The 23,768-nt window shown below is 54.0% G+C and overlaps 2 protein-coding genes across 17 annotated transcripts in view; one reads left to right on the top strand and one right to left on the bottom strand.

The window, feature by feature from the left end:
* DAAM2 (dishevelled associated activator of morphogenesis 2) overlaps positions 1-17,744 on the top strand; it is a 110,464-nt gene extending 92,720 nt beyond the window's left edge. For all 3 annotated transcript variants that reach the window (XM_057699589.1, XM_057699591.1, XM_057699590.1), the window contains exons 15-25: positions 2,458-2,565; positions 6,027-6,133; positions 7,300-7,384; positions 8,948-9,054; positions 9,185-9,273; positions 13,015-13,183; positions 13,335-13,442; positions 14,422-14,482; positions 15,934-16,065; positions 17,146-17,316; positions 17,523-17,744. In XM_057699589.1, coding sequence (XP_057555572.1) covers positions 2,458-2,565; positions 6,027-6,133; positions 7,300-7,384; positions 8,948-9,054; positions 9,185-9,273; positions 13,015-13,183; positions 13,335-13,442; positions 14,422-14,482; positions 15,934-16,065; positions 17,146-17,316; positions 17,523-17,744 — 1,359 coding nt within the window. The remainder of the gene's footprint in view (positions 1-2,457; positions 2,566-6,026; positions 6,134-7,299; positions 7,385-8,947; positions 9,055-9,184; positions 9,274-13,014; positions 13,184-13,334; positions 13,443-14,421; positions 14,483-15,933; positions 16,066-17,145; positions 17,317-17,522) is intronic.
* MOCS1 (molybdenum cofactor synthesis 1) overlaps positions 9,048-23,768 on the bottom strand; it is a 55,585-nt gene continuing 40,864 nt past the window's right edge. For 6 of the 14 annotated variants that reach the window (XM_057699592.1, XM_057699594.1, XM_057699593.1 and 3 more), the window contains one exon: positions 20,398-22,646. In XM_057699592.1, the coding sequence (XP_057555575.1) occupies positions 21,886-22,646 (761 nt within the window). In that variant the 3' untranslated portion in view covers positions 20,398-21,885. The other 8 variants (XM_057699598.1, XM_057699600.1, XM_057699603.1 and 5 more) reach the window with 6 other exon arrangements.

Below are 23,768 nucleotides of genomic sequence, written 5' to 3'. Positions count from 1 at the left end.
TTAGGCATCTCAACAATGAAGGCAGGCAAACAAGGCATCTAATATTTTTGTCATATTTTCATCTTAAAGAGCTTTGTGCTTAGGATTTTCTCTGGGGTCCAGTAATAATAAAGTCTATGTCAATTCCTCAGGGGCCCAGAGCAGGCCAGAGTCTCATTCCTAGACTGGAAAGTCCAGGTTGATAGAACACGCGATGAGGAGCCCTTGTAGGAGTTGTAGCAGCAGGCATGGGGGATGGGGGACTTCGAGTCATATTTGTGAACTTCTCATCCCATTCCCAGTCTTTTAGTTGCATGACTAAATTCAGGTTATTTCATCATTTGGGCCTCAGTTTCCCAATCTGTAAAATGGGGGTAATTACGATAACCAGATCAAAGGGTTGCTGTGAGAATTAATACATACAAAGTACCTGGAACCGTGACTGACACATAGAAAACCTTTAAAATAAGAATATTAGATACGTTATTATTTGTGGGACTACCACGTGTGCTCTAAGAGTGTTCTCTCGCTTAATCCTTACTCCAACTCACTCAGGTGAATGTGATTAAAACTCAGTTTCCTTTCATGGGATGCGGGAAGAGAAGAGAACCCCTCCGTTTGCCAACAGCCCCCTTAGGAGCTATCTGACCCCAAACGCTCAAGGAGGGAAACATAAATGTGTTTTTGAGAAAGATTCCCCTGGCCTGTAAAGGATGTCTCTAGAGGGACAGAAGCCCCAGGAATCTAGACTGGGCGTGGTGAGGTCTTGGCCAGAGGGGTGTAAAAATTAAATTCGAGTGATTGTAGGAGGTGGGTGTATCTTTAGGATGTGGAGGATGTTAGGAATACATGTATGTCTCTCTGTCCTCAGACCTCAGCTCTACCTTTTTGAAGAGTCCCAGGTGCTTCTGGTGACCTTGGAGAAGGGGGAGTGTTTAGAAGGGGGAGTGATGGGGAGCCTGGGTCCTCAGTCTGTTGTCTCATGGGAAACTCTTCCTGATGTTGACCATTCAGCTCTGTCATTCCAGCCCTTTCCTTCTCATCCTGGCCTCACCGAGAATAAGAGCAGTGGGAAACTCTATGTCTGCAGTCCTTCCCTCTCCACCCCGCTCGACCCTCGATCTAGATTTAGATGAAGGACGAGTTAGAAGCCCGCCCTCCCTGCCTTCTCCAATCCAATTCCCCTTCCCATCTTCTTTCTGCCTCCCACATACCCCTGTCCAGGAGCCTGCCCCTCTCCTGGCCCTGGTCCCCTACCCCACGTGTGTTCCTGTACACGCATGTGCACGCACGCATGCACACACACACCCACACACAGTGGTTGTTTCTGCCATGAAAAGAATGTGTCTGTGTTGGGTTTGGCCGGTTGCCCGCATCCCTTGCTGCTCCGAGCTTCCCAGCCCGGCATTCCACGAGAGGGTCCCTGGCCTTAGGAAGGCCACAGGAATGTCCCCACCCCCCTGCTCTGGCCTTGCCTCCCCTTTCCAGAGTTTAAGAAAATACAAGTGAGTGAAAGGTATGTTTCTCTCTCCAAGCCTTCCTGAGGGGTGATGGAGGGAGGAGGCGTCCGCCGCATTAGGAAGATTCCTAGCTGCCCCCCAGGCAGAGGGAGGTGGGGAGGTTCTAATTTAAAGACAGCAAAGCTGTGGATGAGGTGAGGGGTCCTGGAAGGGGGACTCTCCTCTCGGCCCTCTAAGCCATTACTGGGGTGTTACAAGACCACTGGCACGTTCCTGGAGTGGTTAACAGCTCTTCCCTGGACCCCCAGGGTGGGGTTCAGTGCAAGCATCCTGCACAGAGATGGGCAGTGCCTAAGTGGAGAGACCTTGGAATGTAACCCCTGGGCCCATTCCAGTCATGAGGGATGGGACATCCTCTGACCAATGGGAACGTGTGGCAGAGCCTTGCTGGCCTGAACAGTCACTAGAGGGGCCAGGATGTCCCAGCCTTTGGCATTTGTCCACTTTCTGGGAATCTGGGAAAGTGGGAGGAAGACCCCTGGGAGAGAAAATGACCATCTCAGATACAGGAAATACAGTCAGCCCTGAAGATTTGAGGATCCCAAGTATGTGTGGGCACTCTTCCTGCCATGATTCCAGCCAACCCTAACCTTGGGGGAAAGTGCTCTGAGAGCGCTGGTTTGGTTTGGTTTTTTTGGAAGGAGTTTCATATGTACCCTTTCATACTTGCCCACCCGTCACTCCAGTGCTCCTGTTGATTTCCGGCACGTGCTTACACGTGGCCCCTGGAGAAAAGGAGGAGAAGGAGGTTGTCTCTTCTTGTCTCTCCCCTGGAGCAGAGTATTGGTGGTGGCGCGGGGAGGTGGGGGGGTGGAATCGACCCCCTTCTGAAGGTCTGAGAGCCTGACTGCAGGCGTATGTGCACCTGGAGGACAGGTGGGGTTAGGGAGGCATCGGGCATCTCCATCATGAAGGAGCTGAGTCAGCCACGAGGTCTCCTCCCTTCCCTGAATCTTAGGAACGTGTCCCTGGCACCATATGGAATGAGATTGATGACATGCAGGTGTTTCGGATTCTGGACCTTGAGGACTTTGAAAAAATGTTTTCAGCTTATCAGAGGCATCAGGTAAGACCCTGACGCCTCTAGCATCTTGAGTCTTGACTTCCGGTCTTAACTTCACACGCACCCCTTCAGCACAACCCTGTGCGCTCCCTCCCTCCCTCCCTCCCTCTCTTCTTCCCTCCCTCCCTCTCTTCCTCCCTCCCTCCTTCTCTTCCTCCCTCCCTCCCTCTCTTCCTCCCTCCCTTCCACACACACTGCCTGACTTTGTTCTTTACCAGGTACCATGTTCCTGTTGGGGACGTAGACATGAATTAGGGGGTTGCAGGGGGGAAACGGGAAAACATCCCATTGTATGAGTTTGCATTTGCACATCAGGTGATGAAATAATATGTTGTCCATTTCTCTCTTTGGTCTTGGAGCCCTGGAGGTGGCGTAGCAGGGCCAGACCACTGTTGACCTTGCTCTTTTTCTGGCCCTGGGACCTAGGAACTATACTTACAGGCATTATACCTTTTCAACCACTTTTTCCGCTATACTCTCAACTCCCCACACTCCCATGAGTTGAACAGAGGATGCTAATGTTCAAGGAAGGTGGGGGTGGCCGGGGCGGGTTGAGCCTGGGGCTGGGCTGGGCTGGGCTGAGCAGGCCAGGAGAGGCCCTGGGCTTTGCTCTGCAGACACTGTACAGAGGCTGACCAGCAAGCCTGCTCCTCCCGAGGCAGGACAGGAGTGGGGCTGCCAGCAGGATGCACGGCGTTCCCGAGGCAGTATCTGCCAGGATGGCCAAAAATGCCGATTCTCTGATCTCATCCTCCCGTGAATGTGAAGGCCCAGGAATCTGCACTGCAGAGATGGGGGTTTGCACTGAGCATCACCATCCTGGAGGCCTCGGAGCGTTTACTTTCTCTCTGGCCCACCTCCCAGGGGTTATTTCCTCTCGGGGTTGTGCTATTTTCTTCCACGTTTTCTCTGCTGATCTCAGGGCTGCAGCGGAGAAGGTACCTGTGAGGGGTCTGTGCCCTCCTGGGCCCTGGGTAGTGGCTGCATGTCGTGGCTGGGCTCCCCACTGCTTTCTGCCAAGCCTGGAGCTGTGGATGACCCTTCCTGAGGGCAGACAGGACCTAGGGCCCCTGTGACTGCTCCGGGGGACGTGCCAAAGGGGTGCAGTGGGGGCGGGGCCCTGGCCCTGCCTTAGGGTTCTCGAAAAACTGGATGGTTGTCTAACTTAAATGCAGGTGCTCTAGGCATCGCATTCTTTACCCCTAACTCCAGGAAGCACTTTCAGCCTCGTGCCCACGTCCGGCTGGCATGACACAGGCAGCAGCTGTGGCCCGGCTGCAGTGGGAAGGAGTTCTTCGGAGCGTTTGCTCCTGTGATCAGTGCTCCCTCCCTCCCAGGGGTGGGGAGGAGTGTGTGCTGGGGGTATCAGGCCTGGGCGTGCACACGCCTCCCCCTATTTTGAGAGTCTTCCTCCGGGCCAGGGTTCCAGCCTGGCCCACCCAGTCTCCAGGGCCCTGAGGTAGGGCCAGGGTTGGGGCCGGTGGGGAAAGAGGGACTCTGGGGTTTAGGAAAAGCTGGACCTGAGGCCTCGCTGTTTGGGGAGGTGAGGACAGCAGAGATGAACAGCACCCTGCTATGTCTCCCCTTGTCTCTCTGAGCCAGCTCAGCCCAGCACCCTGTTTCAGAGCTGGGCTCACCCAGACCTCTGTCACTCTGCAGGTCGCTTGGACTCTGAACTCACAACAGCAGAGCTGGGGACCCAGAGGCTGTGTTGCCCTGGTCGCCTCCTCTTTCTGTCTTGGGGTCTTCGGAGTGTGGGAGAGGGACGGTCCCATAAGTGTGGTCTTCCCTCTGTGGGTCCTCAGTTAGTGACTTTACCTTACCCGGGTCAGGAAGGGAGAACCAGGTTGGGCTCTGCCCCCTCAGCTCCCTTGGTTGATCAAAAGACAGACAAGGGGCAAAGGGCAAGGAGCAAAGTTCAGGGATGCCTGCTTTCCTCTGCTCAATGAATGCAACTTTCATGTGCTTTCAGCTCAAGTTCAGTTGTGGTTGTGTCTCCTCCCCTGTTTTGAAAGATGAAGTCATGCAGGGGTGCAGGAGTGCCCTCTGCCCTCTGGGCAGATTCCCAGCAGAGGAGAGGGAAGAACTGCAGCCGAGGCCCGGGGTGGGGAACCCCGGGGCCTGGTCCGACTGGGGAGTGGTGGTCCCCCGGGCACGCAGGGCACGCAGGAGAGGCTGCCTGTCCTCTGCTTGGTCTGGCTTCTCTGTGAGTGCATGTCTGCTTAGAAGCAGCTCCTGTTTGGTGCTCCTTGCAGGTCTCCATCTCCAGCCATGGGGTCTCACCGGAATGGGGCAGACAGAGTAGATGCTGAGGGGTCCCCATGTCTTTCCTACTGTTCTTGGGTCCCCAAACCTCTTGGCTAACGTTGTGCATGTTTAATTCTCTATTGGCTGTGGCTGCTGCCTGCCTAGGAGCTGATAACTAATCCTTGCCAGCAGGTGAGTTACTCCTGGGGCTCTGGACACTCCAACTTGTAACCATGGTCCTGGGCTGCTGCCCTGTACTGGGCCAAAAGAGAGGGCTTGTCAATTCTACCTTCTGCCTTATTACCCATCTTAACGGGGTGGCGTCAGGGAGTGTCCCCAAAGAAAAAGCAGAAATGTAGGGAAGGGAGCTAATACAAGTAGACCCCTACCCACAGTGGAGGTGAATGTCTGCTGGAGTGAGGAGAAAGCTTCTAGGTCTGTGGTCTTGCCCATCAGGCCCCAGGCAAGGCTGCCCTATAAGACTGCACAGGCTGGGCACCGCACAGTTCCAGGGGCACAGCTCACAAAGACAGTGATGCGAGTGGCGGCCCCTGGAGTCGTCCAACATGGAGCATGTGCTTGGAAGGACCTCCCAGAGGAAGAATCAGCCTCCTGTCTACCTCGCCAGGGGCCAGGAGAAGACAGGGGGATCTTTGATTTCTTGGGAACTGCCTGCTGGAATCCCAGAGAGCTTTGCAGGGAATTGTGCCTCAGTGTCCTCACCTCTGAACTTGTGGATGCCCTCCACCCTGGGCACCCTGGGCTGCGCCTGATGTCCCCAGGGATCCAGGAAATGTGACCTCATGGGGACTTGGGACCAGCGTCTCATCATAAGATTGGGGAGGCTCTCTAGGCGGGGTGGGGGAGTGGGGGTTGATTGTCTGGGACGAGGTGTAGATCAAATCTCATTGCCCACAGCCATAGGGATCAGTCACTCCCCGTCTAGTTTGCCCAGAGAGGGCAGTCTCTGGAAAAGGGGCTTCTCACTGCCCCCGACCCATTCTATACCAGGGTAAAGTCCGGGAGCCTCCTATCAGAGTCAGGTATTAACCACCCTCCTCTCTCTCTTCTGTCTTTTTCTTTCCCTTTCTTTCTTCTGCTCACACCAGGAGCATTCCCTGGTTGGCACGGGGGTGGCTCCTGGGGTGGGGGGCGGGCAGGAAGAGGACTGGGGAAGACACACACCTCACCCTTTCTGCTTGGCTTGTCGGTTGCAGAAAGAGTCGGGCTCCACAGAGGACATCTACCTGGCCTCCCGCAAGGTCAAGGAGCTGTCTGTCATTGATGGCCGGAGGGCGCAGAACTGCATCATCCTTCTCTCCAAGTAGGTGCCAGCCCTGCGTCTCCGGGCCCCTGCTCCACAGCAGGTTGCAGCTGGGAGGGAAGCAGGGGCCTGAGTTGGGGCTAGAGAGAAATATGATGGAGCTACATGCCTGGGGGAGAGGGGTGCCTGGCAGAGGAATGGGGCGGTGGCAGTCTCTGGCCTCCCCCCATCTCCTGGCTGTCCCCTGGGAACGGCAGGGGGCCCCTGATCTAGAACCCTCTCCTGGGAGCCCGTACTGAGCACCAGTGCAGGGCTGTGCAGACAGGAAACTGCCCCATCACGAGGCCCCTGCCCAGCCTGGTCAGCGTCTGGCAGCGGAGCTGCTTGAAGCCCCGCTCGGCTCAGGCCACAGAGAGGCATGATCTCAGCCCCCAAGCATTTCCCGCGGCTGCAGAACAAACAGTGCAGTATCTGCACTAACAGCATAGCTTCTGTGCGGGGCCCCCTGCCCAAGCCGAGGTCAGAGGGCACCGCCTCCCGTACTATTCTTAGCGCTGCCCCAGCCGCCCCCGGACGTCCATCCCCGCTTTCCTCCCGGCAAGGTTCCAGGCCTCAGTTTCTCCCCTTTGATGGTGGAGGGAGGCTTCTGCTTCCCCAGGGCTCCCAGTGGGTGTGCATCTGGAGCGGCTGTGTGCGTGAGTGTGTGTGTGTGCATGTCTGTGTGTGTGTGGGGGTTGCTTCTCCCTCTCCCAGACAGCAAGACGTACTGGAACAGCTGTGTGGGAGCGAGGCGCTGGTGGAAAACTGAGAGCTGTTCTGTCTTGAAGGAAGCAGGAAGCTGCCCCCTTAGCGGCCGGCCCATGTTCCCATCCTCCCGTCGATATGCTGCGGGTATTTTCGGCACGAGAAGGATCAGAAACTCTTCTCCCTGTCTCAGTCTACACGGAAGATGGCCCTTTTCCTCCCGAATGTCCCTAACCGTTAGGATGGAGACTCAAGCAAGAGACCAAAGACTCACGTCTCTATTTAGGGACTAAACTATCTCAGGATCGGGGTGTAGAGTGAACCATGTGAGTTTAGTCTGAGAAGGCTTTGCGGAGGAGGGAGTGCTATCACATGTAAGCGAGAGAGAGCAGGCTGGGCTCTGGCTTCTGAAGGAGAAGGTCTGGGGTCTGTCCTGAGCAGAGGGGCCAGGCCGGGCTGCTCAAGGCGGGGTCGTGCCTTAGGTTGAAGCTGTCTAACGAGGAGATCCGGCAGGCCATCTTGAAGATGGACGAGCAGGAGGACCTCGCTAAGGACATGCTGGAGCAGGTGAGGCCCCTGAAACCAGGGGGCAGCTGGACCCCTTCCTCACAGCCCCCCAGGGAGACTCTTAGGTCAAGGAGAGGAGGCTGGAGGAGTGAGGGAGAGGTTTATAGAGACTTCCCTGGGTCAGCCTTTCTGAGGGGAGACCAGAAATGCTGCATCTTTTCCGTGGGTTGAGGCCCCCCCAGAAAGGAGATATGAAGAGTGACCCCCATGAGTCTCAGGGCAAAGGCAGTGACCCACAGCTATATCTTCCCCAAACCTCTTCCACATCAGTCTGTTGTGTCTTTTGAGAGAAACCCAGAAAACACCAAACAAACCCACCATCAGTTGGACATTAAAATTAAGAACTGTTGCTCAAAAGGCACTATTACTGGAGTGAAAAGCCAAGCCAAGCTTTAGGAGATCTTTGCTTTATGTATAGATCACACAGATCTCACATTCAGAACAAAGAACTTTACAAATCAGTGAGAAAATGACAGACAACTTAAAAATGAGCAAAAGACTTGAATAGGTACTTCACGAAAGAGAATTTCCAAAGGGTTCAATATTATCAGTCATTGGAGAACTACTGTAAAAGATGTTCAGTACTGTTAGTCATCAGAGAAATATGGTAAATCATAGTGCAGCAGCACCATCCACTCACCAAAATAGCTAAAATTGAAAAGGCCAACAATGCTAGATATTGGCAAAGATGTGAAGCAACTGGAACTCTCATTTGGCAGAACCGTTTTGGAAAACGATTTGGCGGTACACATACCTATCTTATTGTCCAGCAGTTCCACTGGGTACAATTACTGACTATAGGAATATTTATAATTTATTTATAAAACCCCCAAACTGTGAACAACCCCACTGTCCATCCATAGGAAAGTGAATAGACTGTGGTCTATTCCTACCATAGAATAGTGCTCAGCACCGAATGAGAAATGGATTACTTAATACCTCTGTGGATGAGCCTCGGGCATTATGCTGCCTGAAAGAAGCCAGACCCCAAAGAGAACACACAGCAGGAGTCCATTCCTATGAAGTTCAAAAGTAGCCAGATTTGATCTAAGGTGATAGAATTCAGTTGCAAGGCTATATTGGGGGAGGGGCGGCTTGACTTATTGAAGTAGCACAAGAGAACTTTTGGGGGGGATGGAAATCTGTATTTTAATCTGGATGGTGGTTCAATGGGTAGATAGTTTTGTCAAAATTCATTGAATTGCACATTTAAAACAGATGCATTTTATTTTATGTAAGTTATACCTTAATAAAGTTGATTTAAAAAGAAACAAAGTCATTGAGCTGTACACTTAAGAACAGTACATACAGAACTTACTGTATGTAAGTTATATCTCAATTTTAAAAATTAAAAAAAAAAAAAAAGGACGTCTAGATCTGGATGCCTTGTATCCCCTCGGGGCAGATGAAACAGAAACCACCCCTATGAAGATGCGCCTCTCTTCATGGGGGGCCCTCCCCATCTTGAGCCTGGTCAGTGTGTGGGCTTCCATGGGCTGCCCCCCCCACCCCCGTGTCAGCGTCTCAGCAGTTTCCTGTCTGACTTTCACCTGCTCTTGGCAGCTCCTCAAGTTCATCCCGGAGAAGAGTGACATTGACCTCCTGGAGGAGCACAAGCATGAGATCGATCGGATGGCCCGCGCAGACCGCTTCCTCTATGAGATGAGCAGGTCGGGGCAGCAGGCGTGGCCAGGAGGGGGCGGGGGTGGGCAGGCCAAGGAGGGGGCTGGAGCTGCTCCTGGGGCCGGGGCGGGTGGGGGGAGGGGCGCTGCCTCACGGTGCAGCTCTCCGTGTCCACAGGATCGACCACTACCAGCAGCGGCTGCAGGCTCTCTTCTTTAAGAAGAAGTTCCAGGAGCGGCTGGCTGAGGCCAAGCCCAAAGTGGAAGGTAGGGCTGAGGGCTGGGCAGGAGGCCTGGGGGTGGGAGTCAACGGGCAGGCACAGAGGAAAACTCCTTCCTTATTCTCGATTCCCCCCAAAAACCCAAAGTCAAGGACAAGATGCCAATCTGTGATTTTTGTAGATGTATGCACTTGGGTATATGTGCACACGTGCCGGCCATGTACCCCATTCCCTATGCCTCAAGCATGCAGGCTCTCCAAGGCGGGGGACCTATCAACATCTGCCCCAGCCTGGAACAGAAATGCTTAAAAAAAATAACAGTAAGCACCTAGAACACTTCTTGGCACCGACTGTTCTGCTTGAGAGGTCCTAAGCGCAGAGAAGACCTCTGGACACATTAAGTGTGAGCGACTCAGAAAGTAGGAAATTGGGCGACGTGATCCCCAGAGGCATCTGACTTTCTGGTTGGGGAACCCCTCCCGCCTTTTTCAGGTGAGAATTTTTTAATTAAACGAGAACCATATGCCAAGTACTGTGTGAAACGCTCCACGTGGATGGTCTCATCTGGTCCTCACGACCCTGTGGGGCCGTTCTCTCATCTCTAAGATGGGGCTGTGTTAGTGGCCTGAGGCCATGTTACTGGTAGGTGGTGGAGCCAGGATGGGAACGCGGATGCCGTCCCTCAGCATCCATCCCTTCCCTCTTGTCCTGTGGTACTTTCCAGAGGGCACGTCCCTGGAACTGCCTGGGAATGGCAGAGGTGGAGTGGCAGGGAGCTGGGAGGAAAGGCAGGTGGTCAGGAGGGTGGGCGGCTCTGAGGACCCCGGAGGGGAGAAGCAGGAGAGGCTGTGAGGCTCATCTGTGGTGAGAACAGGATCAGCAGGTGGGAGTGAGCGAGCCTGTGTCCAGGATGCTAGGGGGCAGGCTGGGGGCAGAGCAGAGCATGGGCCCCCTCTGCTGGACACCAGGCCACCTGCACCCCCTGGGAGGCCAGTCCCGAGAATGGTGCTTCCTGGAATGTGACGAGCTGCTTCAGGAGGATTCTTGGGGGTGAGGTGGAGTGCAACAGGGCTAGAGGCAGTCATTTTCTATCATCTGGACACACACACGTGCACGCACGCAGCAAGGGGTCTGCGGGCTGTGCGATCATAGATAACGAGCCTGAGGGGGAAGAAAGGGGTTCAGCAGTGACTCTGCAGGTCTGAGGTCCAGAGGCACCTCCTGCCCTGGTGATGGGTGAGTCCTGACTCTCACACAACCTTCCTGGTCCTGCTGCTGACTGCCTTTGGGGCGTGAGGCACAGATAAAGGGGTTCAACCCAAGACATGTGCTCAACTACCGGTATGTCTTGGGTCAGTGGAGCAAATGTGAGCAGTCTTCTGTCATGTGGAGCTGCAGAACCAGAGGCGTTTAGCCACCGGGTAGATTTAATCTCAGATAACCTCCTGCTCCCAGGAGCTCAGTCCTAAACTCTCCCTAAGAAGTAGTCAGTGGATGCTCAGGAAAGCTTCCCTTTAATATGGAGCTAAGCAGGGTGAGACGCATTTGGGATGGCAAAGCCTACTGAGGAAAGTAACAGCTGCTCTGCTATGGCCGTGGCTACTGTCCTAGAATGGTCTGGAGGTCTCTTCTGTCCAAGATTCGGGAAGAGGTGGCTGAAGTGGTATTTGACAGAGTCAGGTCAGTGGGCTTGACTGCGGGTGGCGAGGTGAGGATTGTGCAGGAGTTGGGGGCCATGCTCCAGGGTCCCTCCAGTTCTCCCAGGAAGTATTCCTGGAAGAGCTGAGGTTTGGCCTATCCCGGCTGCTCGATGAGCTGCTCACCCCCGTCTCCACCATCCTTCCATCCCCAGGCCGGGCCTCTGGGTCAATCTGCCAAGAGCCAATTCATCAAATCTGACAAATTTACCAGTTTTCCTATGAATATATTCATGAACATAGTCTTCTTGAATATATTCTTCTTATGAATGTGTTCGTTACTGAATATACCAAATTTACCGATTCTCATTATGAATGCATTCACTGAGTACAGTCAAGATGAATCTGGCTTCATGTGTAAATTATATTCTTATGGATACATTCATGAATATATTATTCTCATGAATATATCTGAAATGTCTGCCTTGAGTATGGGAGTTTTCCCATTTACACCAATTCCCTTTGAACTCTTGTCATTTTCTGTTTTGCCAACATTTTAGCATTTTTAGGATTCCTCTGCAGATTTTTCAAATAGCGTATCAACCTTAGAAAAACTATCCCAACTGATAGACATCACTGGAAATTCTTAAGAAGTTTACTTAAAAAAAAAAAAACTTGTTCTTGAACTATGCACACAGAAAAGTACACAGATCCTAAGAGCCCTAAGTGGTGAATTATCCAAAAGTGAACGCACCTGTGTGCTCAGCACGCGGGTCAAGAAATGGAATGTTTCCAGTCCCCCAGAGCCCTTCTTCACATCCCCCTCTCAAGCATCACCCCCTCCAAATCCTCTGAAGTTTTGTCTGTCTTGAGCTTTCTATAAATGGGATAATATAGTACAAATAATTTTATGCTGGTCTTTTGTTCGGCATGATGGTTGTAAGTTATCCCTGTCATTACAGGGAGCGGTGGGTTATTTATTTTCAGTGCTGCATTTTATTCCATTGTATGAATATACCATAATTTACTTAACCAATCTAGATGTAATATTTTAAAAAAGCAAATGAGAAACCATTCAATTATCCATCAAGAATATTGCCACTGTTAGGTCACATAGTAGGCATAGCATATGTTTGAGTTTAGAAGTCACTGACCAAACTTTCTTTTTACTCATTTTTTTTACAGCTTTTTTACAGTTACCTATTTTAACTGCTTTTGAAGAGTTCTGCAAACTTTTAGTCAAATGGTTCTCATTTTATCTTCATAGCAGCATCTTAAGGAAATGTTCAATTTAGCAGATGCCAAAGATCATAATACGATGGTTTGGTCTTCTCATTACCACATTTAATAATCCAAAATCACATTCTATAACTGGTAGCCAAATTTTCATTGTAGGATTTGTATCTCAATTCTGCATATCCACCATAGATGCAGAATAGCTGAGGAAGGGCCAGAGCACCCACACAGGAATGAAATACTGAAGTTTTGGTTACTATTAGCCTTAGTTTGTATTTCCAACAAAGGTATCATTTAGGGCATCAGAGGGAAATTTTTAAATGCCTAAAGGTTGGAAAAAAATTTTAAATGATATTTAATAGGCTGTCAAGTAACCTACTTAACTCTAAGACGCCATCAACTGCAAAGTACATCAGTATCTTACAAAACAAAAATATGAAAATATTGCAATTGATGATGTTATGATTTAATTGACAGGGATTTTTTTCTTCCCCAAAATATAAGCAAAATTTAGCACTTCAAAAGAGTCAAAAACAGTTTTATAGTATGTAAAACGCTGAAATTAAAAATTTTAATCACTAGGTTTAGAAAAGTTAAAGTATATTTTTGCATGTATCCACAGAAAGAATACATTAATAGTCTTTAAATATATGCAAAGAAAGATGCGTTCTCTAATACAGTCTTAGGAAGAGTTGGCACATTTTGAGAAAAGGTTATTTGGTGAGTTGGCTTTTGGTGAGTTTGTCTGCTTCCCCTGGAGGCGGGCAGGTGTGGAGAAGATCGTCTGCTGGGATGTGGGTATGGCCTCTGCCCCTCTGAAGCTGACGGCCCCTTTTCTGGACTTTGTGGTGGCACCAGCCTAGGGTTCAAGGGCCTGGTGCACGCAGGGCTCTCACCTGTCCCTCCTCCCCCAGCCATCCTGCTGGCCTCCCGGGAGCTGATCCGCAGCAAGCGTCTAGCGCAGATGCTGGAGGTCGTCCTGGCCGTCGGCAACTTCATGAACAAAGGGCAGCGAGGGGGCGCCTACGGGTTCCGGGTGGCCAGCCTCAACAAGATCGCCGACACCAAGTCCAGCATCGACAGGTGGGACCTGCCGGCTTCCGTCTCCCCCCTTCTCCTCCTTACCCTCCCAAGATATGTCACAGCTTTCCCCTAACACCTCACCCTAGTTTCCGCCTGACCCTCACTGCCAATTCCCTTGGCCCCGTACCCCTGACCTGACTTTCACCCACAGAAACATCTCTCTGCTCCATTACCTGATCATGATCCTGGAGAAGCATTTCCCTGACATCCTGAACATGCCCTCTGAGCTGCAGCATCTTCCAGAAGCCGCCAAAGTCAAGTGAGGGGTCCCCCTGAGGCTGCGTCTCCCTGTGACCACACACTCCCTCATCTAAATTTCCTTCTTCTGGGCTACGCTGGGCTGCCCTGGAATGAACACCGTCTCAGGGCTTGCTATGGGAGAACCCAGCAAAAGACACCATTTGCTCTCAAATCCTCATTTCAGAGATTCTCCCAGGAAACGCAGTGGGGAGTGGGGAAGTGAGCCCGGGATTGGGAAGAATGCCAACAGCCGGAGTGTTATTAAGCCAGTTACCACGGCAGGCAATCAGAGCTTCATCCCGCTTGCAGAGTGTGGGAGACAGTGTAGGACACTCCCTCCACTCATCCCCCCAAGGGGTGGAGGAGATGAACATCCTCTACCATCTGCTGTCAGTCACAGGCTGAGGAGCTCTGGGGGACGGGCAGTAACTCTGTCCAGGGGTACAGGCAGAGGGGGCTTTAGCCCCCAGAAAAAGTGCTCCGTGGGCAACCTCAGTGGTTGGAAGTCAGAGCTGTGCTCTGAAATGGATGGTCCAAGGAGACTGGGGGTGGGGGCCGGCGCTGCAGAGGCATCCGCTCCCGGCAAGAAGTCAGACCTAAACATATATAGGCTAAAAGAAGCATCTCCGGTAGAAGCAGAGATGCAGAGGTAAATAGCTAACACACATCAAAGGCTTACTGCACGTAAGATACCACGTTACGCGCTTATAAGCATTACCTGGTGGTCATAAAAATAAATCCAAGCCAGGGGCCACGTGTTGGGAACCTTCCAATATGCCGCATGACATTTCTATTCTGGAAGGATCTATAGGACCTAAGTTTCACCCGTTACTTTAGAGACGCACAGACAGCCCGGAGGGGAGGGGATGTGCCAGAGCCACGTGTTAGCAGCCGCAGCAGGGCTGGAACCCGGGTCTGCTGACTCCCAAGACCACTGGGTTTGTACTGCTCTGAACTAACCCCAGCTCCTCTCCACCCACCCATGTCCCCCCCCACAGCCTGGCAGAGCTGGAGAAGGAGGTGGGCAACCTCAGGAGGGGCCTCAGAGCGGTTGAGGTGGTGAGTGCATCATCTATGCCTGCCTGGGTTTGAGGGGGTGCTGCCCATGCTGCCTGGGTTTGCTGCCTGTCACTGGGCCAGAGGGTGGACCCCCAGATGCAGACCCTGTCTGATGCATCTCTGTGACCCAAAGCTCCCGGCTGGGGTGACAGAACAGCTGGCACAGCTGGGTGCAGCCTCTAGCACAGAGTGAGCCCTCGGGAAAGGATAACTGAATTATCCAAGGCTTAGATTTAGATTCTTGAAGAGGGGACATCCATCTGAGACTGTAGCCTATCACTGTACAGTGGAGTGGCGTGAATGATAAATCTGCCACATGGTTAAGATTGATTCAGATCGATGGGAAAGAGGATCTGCATGTCTTGGCAGCTGGCTCAGGGCAGGTAGTACCTAGAGTGACATTGGGGACCACTGTCCCCAGAAGTTCTTTCCTTATGCCTCTTTGCCTCCTCGCTGGGCCAGTGGAGGACCCAGGGGCTATATTTTGCTGGAGACCCAGATCTCTGGTCTCTACTCTTCCTGCTCTGAGGGCTTCTCAGATGATGCTGTCTCTGGCCCAGTATGGGGGTGGCCCCAATCCTTTGTTCCCCACATCTAGGAACTAGAGAGCCTTCTTATCTTCACTGTGCATGTGTAGGGGTGGGGAGATGGCTAAGGGGATAATGGGCTTAGAGAAGGAAGTATAAGAACCTTTTGTTGCCACTATGGCGGCAGGGAGCGGGCTGCCTCCTACTTTATGGCCCTTTAAAGTGCTACCCAGGATGTGGTCCATGGACCAGCAACATCACATCAACTGGGATATTTAGGAATGCGTCTCACACTTTAATCTGCACGTGAATCACCTGAGTGTCTTGTTAAAATGCAGATTCTAATTCCCAGTGGGGCCTGAGAGCCTATTTCTTATAACTTCATGCTGGGACTTTCCTGGTGGTGCAGTGGTTAAGAATCCGCCTGCCAATGCAGGGGACACAGGGTCAATGCCTGGTCCAGGAAGATCCCACGTGCTGCGGAGCAACTAAGCCCATGCTCCACAGCTACTGAAGCCAGCATGCCTAGAGCCCATGCTCCGCAACAAGACCAGCCACTTCAATGAGAAGTCCCTGCTTGCCACAACAGGAGAAAGTCCGTGCGCAGCAACGAAGACCTGACACAGCCCAAAATAAATAAAAAACAAAAAACTTCACGCTGCTGGTCCCAGACCACACATTGGGTAGCAGGATCTAGAGAAAGAAAGAGGGCAGTGGGGGTGAGGGAGGACAGAGGCAGGGTGGCCTGGTTGATAAATCTCACCATCTTCCCCACCCTAGAATTTGAGACTTGGGGCATTCCCTCTTCCAAAGGAAGGCTCAGGGTCCTGTGCCTGGCAAGGCAGGTGGGGGTGTGGGAAGCCCTGGAACTCCTGAGTCTGGTCTTGGCACGCGTCTGACCAGCACTTGGCTCTACCACTTCAGGAGCTGGAACATCAGAAACGCCAGGTGCGGGATCCAAATGACAAATTCGTCCCGGTCATGAGTGACTTCATCACCGTCTCCAGCTTCAGCTTCTCAGAGCTGGAGGACCAGCTCAGTGAAGCCAGGGCCAAGGTAAGGATGCCCCACGTCCCCAGGCTGACTCCGCCCCCACTCCTCTCTCCCTTCACTGGTCCTACCACAGATGGCCCAGAAGGGACACACCCAGAGGCACAGAGCTTTGAGGAGAAACTGTTCCCTCACTCCTACAAGAAAAGCAGCAGCAACTCTGTTGCAAACTTCACAGTCCATTGATCAGATGTCAGGCACCCCATTAAGTGTTTTCCATCATCTGTCTCACTACCTACCTTACGGGTTTGCTGAAAGGTTGTTATCTCATTCGACAGGAATGTGCTCTGAGATCCAGAGAAGCTAAGTAACTTGCCCAAGGTTGCCCAGCTGTGATAGACAGAGCTGGGTTAGAAGCCTGACTCCGGATCCCAGCTTTGGTCTCACTTATTCTGCCTCTTCCTGCTTCTCACACTGGCACGCCCCTGGACCCCACTGTAGGAGTCTTATTGAGATGTGGGCCCTCATTCAGGTCTGGGTTGGGGCCTGAGATTCAGCCTTTCTAACCAGCTCCCGGGAAACACCCATGATGCTGGTCCACAGGGCACACTTAGAGTAGCGAGAGCTTTCTTAGGGGGTTTTCAGTGGGTTGAATTAGATGGCAGCTCTCAGTAACAGTGACGTAGAGTGCTAGCTACATGCCAGGCACTAACTCATGTAACCCCCCACAACACTATGAAGTAGGTCCTATTATTATCCCCATTTTACAGATGAGGAAACTGAGGCACAGAGGGGTTAAATAACTAGCCCGATAAGTAGATGACCTAACATCCTTCTGAGTTCTGACCAGGCGGGTCCTGACCTTAGGTGGTGCTTCCCAAGGTCTACAGCTCCTGGTCCTGTACCTACACCCTAACAGACCCAGAGGTGGCCCTGTCAGCCAGCCTGGATCCCTCCCACCTTCCCAGGTGTCAGCCTCAAGCCTTTCCTTCAGCCTTGTCCTTACCCCGATGACAATGGGGGTCTTCCCTCTCTAGCCTGCCCCCCAAGCCCAAGGTCCCCCACCTGGATGAGCTCTGCTGTGGCTGGAACCCAACTGCCCACTGGGCTTAGGGGTGACTCTCAATCAACCCTTCTCTCCAACAGTTCTCCAAGGCCCTGATGCACTTTGGGGAGCATGACAGCAAGATGCAGCCGGATGAATTCTTTGGCATCTTTGACACCTTCCTGCAGGCCTTCTCGGAGGCCCGGCAGGACCTGGAGGCCATGCGGAGGAGGAAGGAGGAGGAGGAGCGGCGGGCGCGCATGGAGGCCATGGTGAGGGTGCTGCCAGGGGCCGGGCCTGAGCAAGGCTGAGGGAGAGTGCAGTGGGACCGGGGAGGTGCAGGGTGCCCTGGGAAGGAGGAGAGTGGGGCCAGATGGCAAGCCAAGCCCCGCCCAGGCCAGAGAGCAGGTGTTTGTGAACTGGACTGTGGTGGCTGCACTGGCCCTTGGCCTCTCACCCTCCCTCCTCGCCCCTCCAGCTGAAGGAGCAGCGGGAGCGGGAGCGGTGGCAGCGCCAGCGGAAGGTGCACGCGAGCAACGCGCTGGAGGAGGGCGGCGAGTTTGATGACTTGGTGTCGGCCCTGCGCTCGGGCGAAGTTTTCGACAAGGACTTGTGCAAACTCAAACGCAGCCGCAAGCGATCAGGGAGCCAGGCCCTGGAAGCCACCCGGGAGCGGGCCATAAACAGGCTAAATTATTGACCTGGGGACTGGCCGCAGTGGGAGGCCAGGAGACAGGGATGGGCTTTGGGGGGCGGAGTGGAGGAGGCTGTGCTAACGGTACTTACACAATTTGGTGCTGGGTTTAGAGCCCTGGGCTGGGTCCTGGGGGGCAGGGCTGTGTGTGGCAGGACCTGGTGTCTCCCCACCTGAAGGGGCTCCCCTGATCTCCTCTTCCCATCATTCTTTCTGCACCCCGGCCCCAGGGGTCACTCTCTGAGGCCGACTTGGACATCCCTGACCAGCCCTGGCTGCAGGGGCCCTGCTCCCCAGCCCCCAGCACGGGCACCCACATGTTGGCACAGAGGCGTTCCAGATCTAGACTGGAGAGAGGTCCACGGACCTTGTCCAGATTTCACGTGCCGTGGGACGTAACGGCAGGGTGGGCCGGGGCGGGGGCATCCAGTGCCCATCTCTCAACAGTAGGCTTAACGGAACGTTGATCTGGGGTGAAGTTTCCTATTGAATGGGAAAAGCATTATACAGCCTAGCTAGATGTGTTTCAGAAAAAAAGAAAAGATGCGAGGAGGGTGATGCAGGGACCACGTTATCAGGACAGGGTGGCCGTGACTGTTTCCTACATCACAAGTCCCCTGGCCCCTCTCTTGCATGTCTTAAGTCTCTCTCCCTGCCCTCCTGCCATCTCCATCCTATCTGCTAACCCAGAATCCCAGAACTCGCCTTTGGGTTCCCACAGCGACCGCTCACTCTCAGGTGCGCGACGGATCTGGTAAGGGAACGGGTTCAAGAAAGACGCCATTCATCGTCACGCCGCCCTGTATGCTGGGCACAGGGACCCTGGAACAAAGCTGTGCTTTCCCACCCCGCACAAGCTGACCGTTGTCTTGAAGGGAGACGGTGACCTCACATGCGGGCTGGGGGTTCCAGAAGGCAGCACCTGAATGGCCAGCTCCACCAAAGAGCCCCTGGGTTACCACTTAACGTTCCTCGGACCCCACACTCCTCGAAGATGTGCCTCCAAGCAGGGGGCACAGTGACCTCCTGCTCTGTCCAACCCCCAGGAGACCACTTTAAACTGTATATCTGGCTGAGGCTGGTCTGGGGCATTGGTTCCTAAGAGGGTCCCGAGGGTGAGAGCTGCCCTCTGCCGTCACATATGCCACCTCTAAAGGGGGAGGGTCTACTCAGAGGCATTCAGAAGGTGGGGTGGGCCCAGGGGAAGCTGGGGAGTACGCTGCCCAAAGGAGCCAAGGGTGGAAAGCTGAGGGGGGTCCCACCCACCCCCATCTCTGGTACCCAGCCTGGTTCACCTGACTTCCGAGGGGCCCATGCTGGTCCTCCTGTCCACTCGCACCTTCATTCTGTCCACCTGGAGCTGTCCTTGGGGGGCAGGATGATGGCTGGTATCTACCCAGATTTCTCTTATAAAAGGAGGGAGGTGAGCTCAACGCCATCAAGGCTCGTATTTTTAACACGTTTAGAGTTAACCTCTCATCCTCTATGTCTGTGAGACCTGCCTGACCCTCCCCCCGACCCCCATCAGCAGGCTCCCTGCCCTTCGCTCCTCCTGCCCTTCCCTTCACGTTTCTCACCTTCTGACCTCCTCCTCCAGCTCAGGGTTATTGCCAGTGGACAGACGGGTGGGCTGGGCCCACGCTTCAGCTGCCTGTCTTTTCTGGGGTGGGACCACAGTAGCTGCGGGGGAAGGAACACAGGGTTGGTGAGCCCAGCATGTGTGGTGGTTCGAGGCGGGGAGGGAACTGAGCAAGTGTAAGCCTGGCCAGGACAGATGAGGACAAGGTGAAGGCTTCCAGGAAGAGCCCCCACTGGAAGACGCTGGAGTTGGGATGATGGGAAGGCCGTGGTGGGGTCTCGTAAGGTCCTCCCCCAGCCCGGCCGGGCTGAGGTCCGCCGCACCCACGGGGGCAGGGGAGGGCTCCACTTCGTTCCAACAGGCCTGTCCAAATCCCAGCATTCCCACCCACCATGGGAGACTGGATACGCACCAGGAAAGAAGGACTATGGACGCTGTTCAAGACACGTTGGATCCGCAGAAAAGCACAGTTTGGTTTAACTGTTTACAGAGGACACGTATATTGTTCCAGGGCTCAGGCTTCTCACCTCTAAAGATCTTGCCTTCTCTATTTATTATTTTCCAGATCTGGCCAGTGGCTCTGACACCAGATGCCGCTGCAGCCAGATCACCAACAGTGCCTTGGACCACAGACCATCATGGCCGCCTCAGCAAGAAGCGCTGGTGCCTTGGAGACAGCCGAGTTGGTCCTTGATACGCTAAATGTTTACGCCTATTATATTTGTTCCCTGGTCATTCCCCAGTGCCCTTCCCACCCCCCTTCCTGCCACCTTTGGGTTAATTTCTCCAGCCGTCTCATTTTGTGTCCAGTGTAAAATTCAGTTAACCTGATGCAACCTGTCCCCTTCTCAGCAGCAGCACCCGCTCCCCCTCCCCTGTGGTGGAAGGGAGGTGTGTTTAGGGCGGTGGGAGGAGGAAATTCTCCAGGTGGATGGGGAAGGGTCTGGTCCAGGCTCTTCCCCACCCCCACCCCCGTCCACCCACTGGGGAGCCATGACCACCTCCACCCCATCCACGCCAAGGCTGTTCTCACCAGCTGTTTCAGATGACAAATGAGGCTAATGTACAAAATCTGCAGCGTCCTTTTTGCCTGCACCTTTTTTATAAGAATATATTGTAATACTAAAAAATATTAAATCCGTACCACCCCCACCTAACCTGCCTTGAAACTTGTGCCTTCTTCCCACGAGGGGAGGTCAGGCATGCTGGGGAGCTGGCACAGCCCGTGGTGTGTTGGAACCAGATCCTGCCAGCTCTGGGAGCACCGGCTGTTACATCCTCAGGAATTCTGCAAGCCAATTCATGTCGTACGGTAGCTTGAAATCGGTCAAGGTGGGAGGACTTGGACCACAGAAACTGGCCCTTTCTTTTCCAAGAGCTGGTTGTTAAACCTGGGTGTAGGGCAAAGGGAAGGGGAGGGGTGGGGTGGAACCAAGACCCAAAGACACGTACCCACGTTGAGGGAACCCAGCCAGTGTGTCCAGTGTTTGGGGCTGTAAAAACCAGGAGCCTCTAATTGCACCCCCTGATCTCCACCAGCCGGAGACAGGATGAGCTTCGGCTACCCCCACCTGACAGTTCTACTGGAGATGCTGCGTCTCCGTGCCTTCCACTCCTACCTCCTCCCCCAGGGAAGGCGGGGGTGCATGGAGACCATGCCCCTTTGCTTTCCCGACATCTCTCCTGTTCCTCTTCCCCCAGGGGCTGGGCTTTGGGTTGAGGGGTGGGCCTCACATCATAGCAGCTCAGTGCCCTCGGCACAGACAGTCCTCATTCTTGCATCTCCAGGGCTGGCATTGTGGCTTTATTTTGTGCGCTGTGAGGGCAAAGGCAATCTCCATCGCTCCTCCTTCCCTGGCATGTCCCAGGATGAAGGGGTGCGGGGGGAGCGGCCGTGCCTGGGGCAGGTGTGGGAGGTGTGCTTGGTCAGGAGGCCTCAGGACTGCGCCACGTGGATCCTGCTTAGGAGGAGGGGCCGAGGAAAGGTAGCTGCAGGACGGTGCAGCCGTCCAGCCGAAAGCCTGCGTGTCTGATGGGACACAGACTCAGGCAGCGGGAGGGAGGCTCTTTTGAAGAAGGACGGTGGCGGGGCTGGGGCTGCGGCTGAAGGGGAGTCCTGATGCTTCTCAGTGCGCGCACTGCTCTCCCTCCTCAGACCGGGTTCCTCTGCTTACGAGCCCTTGTTCCCTCCCGGGTATGGAGGAGAAGAGAAAACCCGAGCGAGAAGTGGAGCTGATGGGTTCGACGGTCGGAAACCGACTGTCTCAACGTCCACACGTCACGTGATGTGATCTGGGGGTTATCTAGCCTTGCTCGCTGCAGCCCCCTGCCATGACCTTAGTTAGGGTCCAGGAAGGCCGATGGGCCTGCTGGTTTCCTCTCGGAAGAAAGGAAACCTTGCAGGTCAGTGCCAGGTCATCTAGCAGTAAAGAGGGGGGTGTGCCTCGGGTTCCTACCGGTTGAAGGTAACTGGTGACAGGGTGAGAGGAACTTGACATCTTTCCCTCGGCTGAAACCGCATCCCATCTCTTGACCTCACTGGGCCAGGGGTGATAGGGAGCAGGAGCTCTACGTCCGATGGAAGTCCCCCCGCTGACCCCCGGTCTTGCTAATAAGCTTGATCTCCGACAACACGATATCCCTGCTGACGGCCTTGCACATGTCGTACAGGGCGAGGGCGGCCACGGCAGCAGAGGTCAGGGCCTCCATCTCCACCCCAGTGGGGCCCCGAGCCCGGCAAGACGCCCGGATCACCACGGCGTGGCGTGTGCTATCCAGCTCCAGCTGCACCTGCACGTGGCTCAGGGACACGTGGTGGCACAGAGGGATCAGCTGGCTGGTCACCTTGGCCGCCTGGATGCCTGCCAGCTGGGCCACCACCAGGGCGTCGCCCTTCTTTAGCTGGTTCTCCTGGACGAGCTTGAAGGCCACAGGCCCCAGGAGGACCATGGCTGAGGCCACGGCCACCCGCTCTGTATCTGGCTTCCGGCCCACATCTACCATAGCTGCCCGTCCCTCCGTGTCCACGTGGGTCAGTTGGTCTGAGGTTGGCAGAGGTCCTGAGGGGGTGGCAGGAGCCTGGGGCTCTGGGCTAAGGCACTTTGGGTTGGCATCTGAGTCGAGGTGGGAACTGTAGTGTCTCTGAGGGAGGCCAGACCCCAGCCACTGCTGGGTGAGGAGACGGGTCTGGGGGAGCCGGCCCCGCTTCCACAAAGTCACCATCTGGTTGGAGAAACTCACTCTGTGTCTCAGACCCTGAATACGGAGGGAGTCCCTGAAGGAGATGCTCGGAATGGCTGGTGGGGAATCTTGGCGCATCAGAAAACACTCTGGAAGGAAGAAGGAAAGAGAGAAAAGACGCAGTCCAAAAGGTACGTCTTTTTCCCACCTCCTCCCCCAACCGTCTCCCCACCAAGCCCCGAGTTCTCCCTTTCACACTGGGGACAGCAAAATGAAGGCAAAGAGCACAGCAAGGAGAGAGAGCACAGAAGGTACACAGAGAGGAGGTGCCTGCAATGCAAGTGTGCAGCCCTCCTCAGCAGGAGGTACACAGGCAAGGGTCCCACGGTCTCTGCCGGCCCTGCAACGGGGTGTGGGGGTGCTCCCACCCGGGCTCCCCTCCTCACAGCTTTCCTGTTGCCCCAGGTCTCTTAAACAGTGAAGGTCTGAAGACGGAAGCCTCGATCGGATGACCGTCCGGTCCCTTCTTTTTCTTAAAAGGACAGCGAGGGCTCAGCCTGAATTACCAATTAGTTACTCTCACCTTCCCATTCTCCAGAAGAGGCTAACAGTAATCATATAGTTTATAGACAAGATACTAAGGTAAATACTTAATCTATTTAAACAACATCTCAAGCACATCAGAAGTGCACACAAAGCAAACAGGCTGATTCAAACGGTCCCAGGGACCTTGAAACCTAGCAGGCTCTTGTTACGCAAAGGGTGGTCCAGGGACCAGCAGCACCAGCACCTTCTGAGGACTGTGAGAGATGCAGCCCAGACCTCCCAAATCCGAATCTGAAATAACAAGATCCCTAAGGGATTCATAGGCACATGAATGTCTAAGAGGCCCTGTTCTAGGCAACTCTTGGTTTTACAGAGATCAGACCACTTTCGTTACTCTACATCCTTGAGAGTAATAGTATTCCTAATGAAGCAATTAAGTCTCCCGACTTCCAACTTTCCATCACGCTCTGGCCCCCCTACCTTGTCAGTGTCAGAGGTGCAACCTCCCTTGGGGGGGGGGGTTATCAAGACATCCCCCATTCCTTGCCAAGGTGTGTCAGCATGGGTCAAGGCCCCACACAAGAGGATGAGGATGGTGGAGGTGAGGGCAGAAGAGAGGTGATACAGTTTTCTGCCCGATGGCACGCTGTGGTGAGCTGCCCTTCCTTCCTCTGGGTGGCTGGTGTGGTCCCTGGACTGTCTCTGGCCCACTCCAGCCTGCTTGC

Source organism: Hippopotamus amphibius, chromosome 11, assembly GCF_030028045.1.
Source record: "Hippopotamus amphibius kiboko isolate mHipAmp2 chromosome 11, mHipAmp2.hap2, whole genome shotgun sequence".
NCBI lineage: Eukaryota > Metazoa > Chordata > Mammalia > Artiodactyla > Hippopotamidae > Hippopotamus > Hippopotamus amphibius.
The sequence above is the reverse complement of the archived record's forward strand: the minus strand, read 5'-3'. Positions and strand labels throughout refer to the sequence as shown.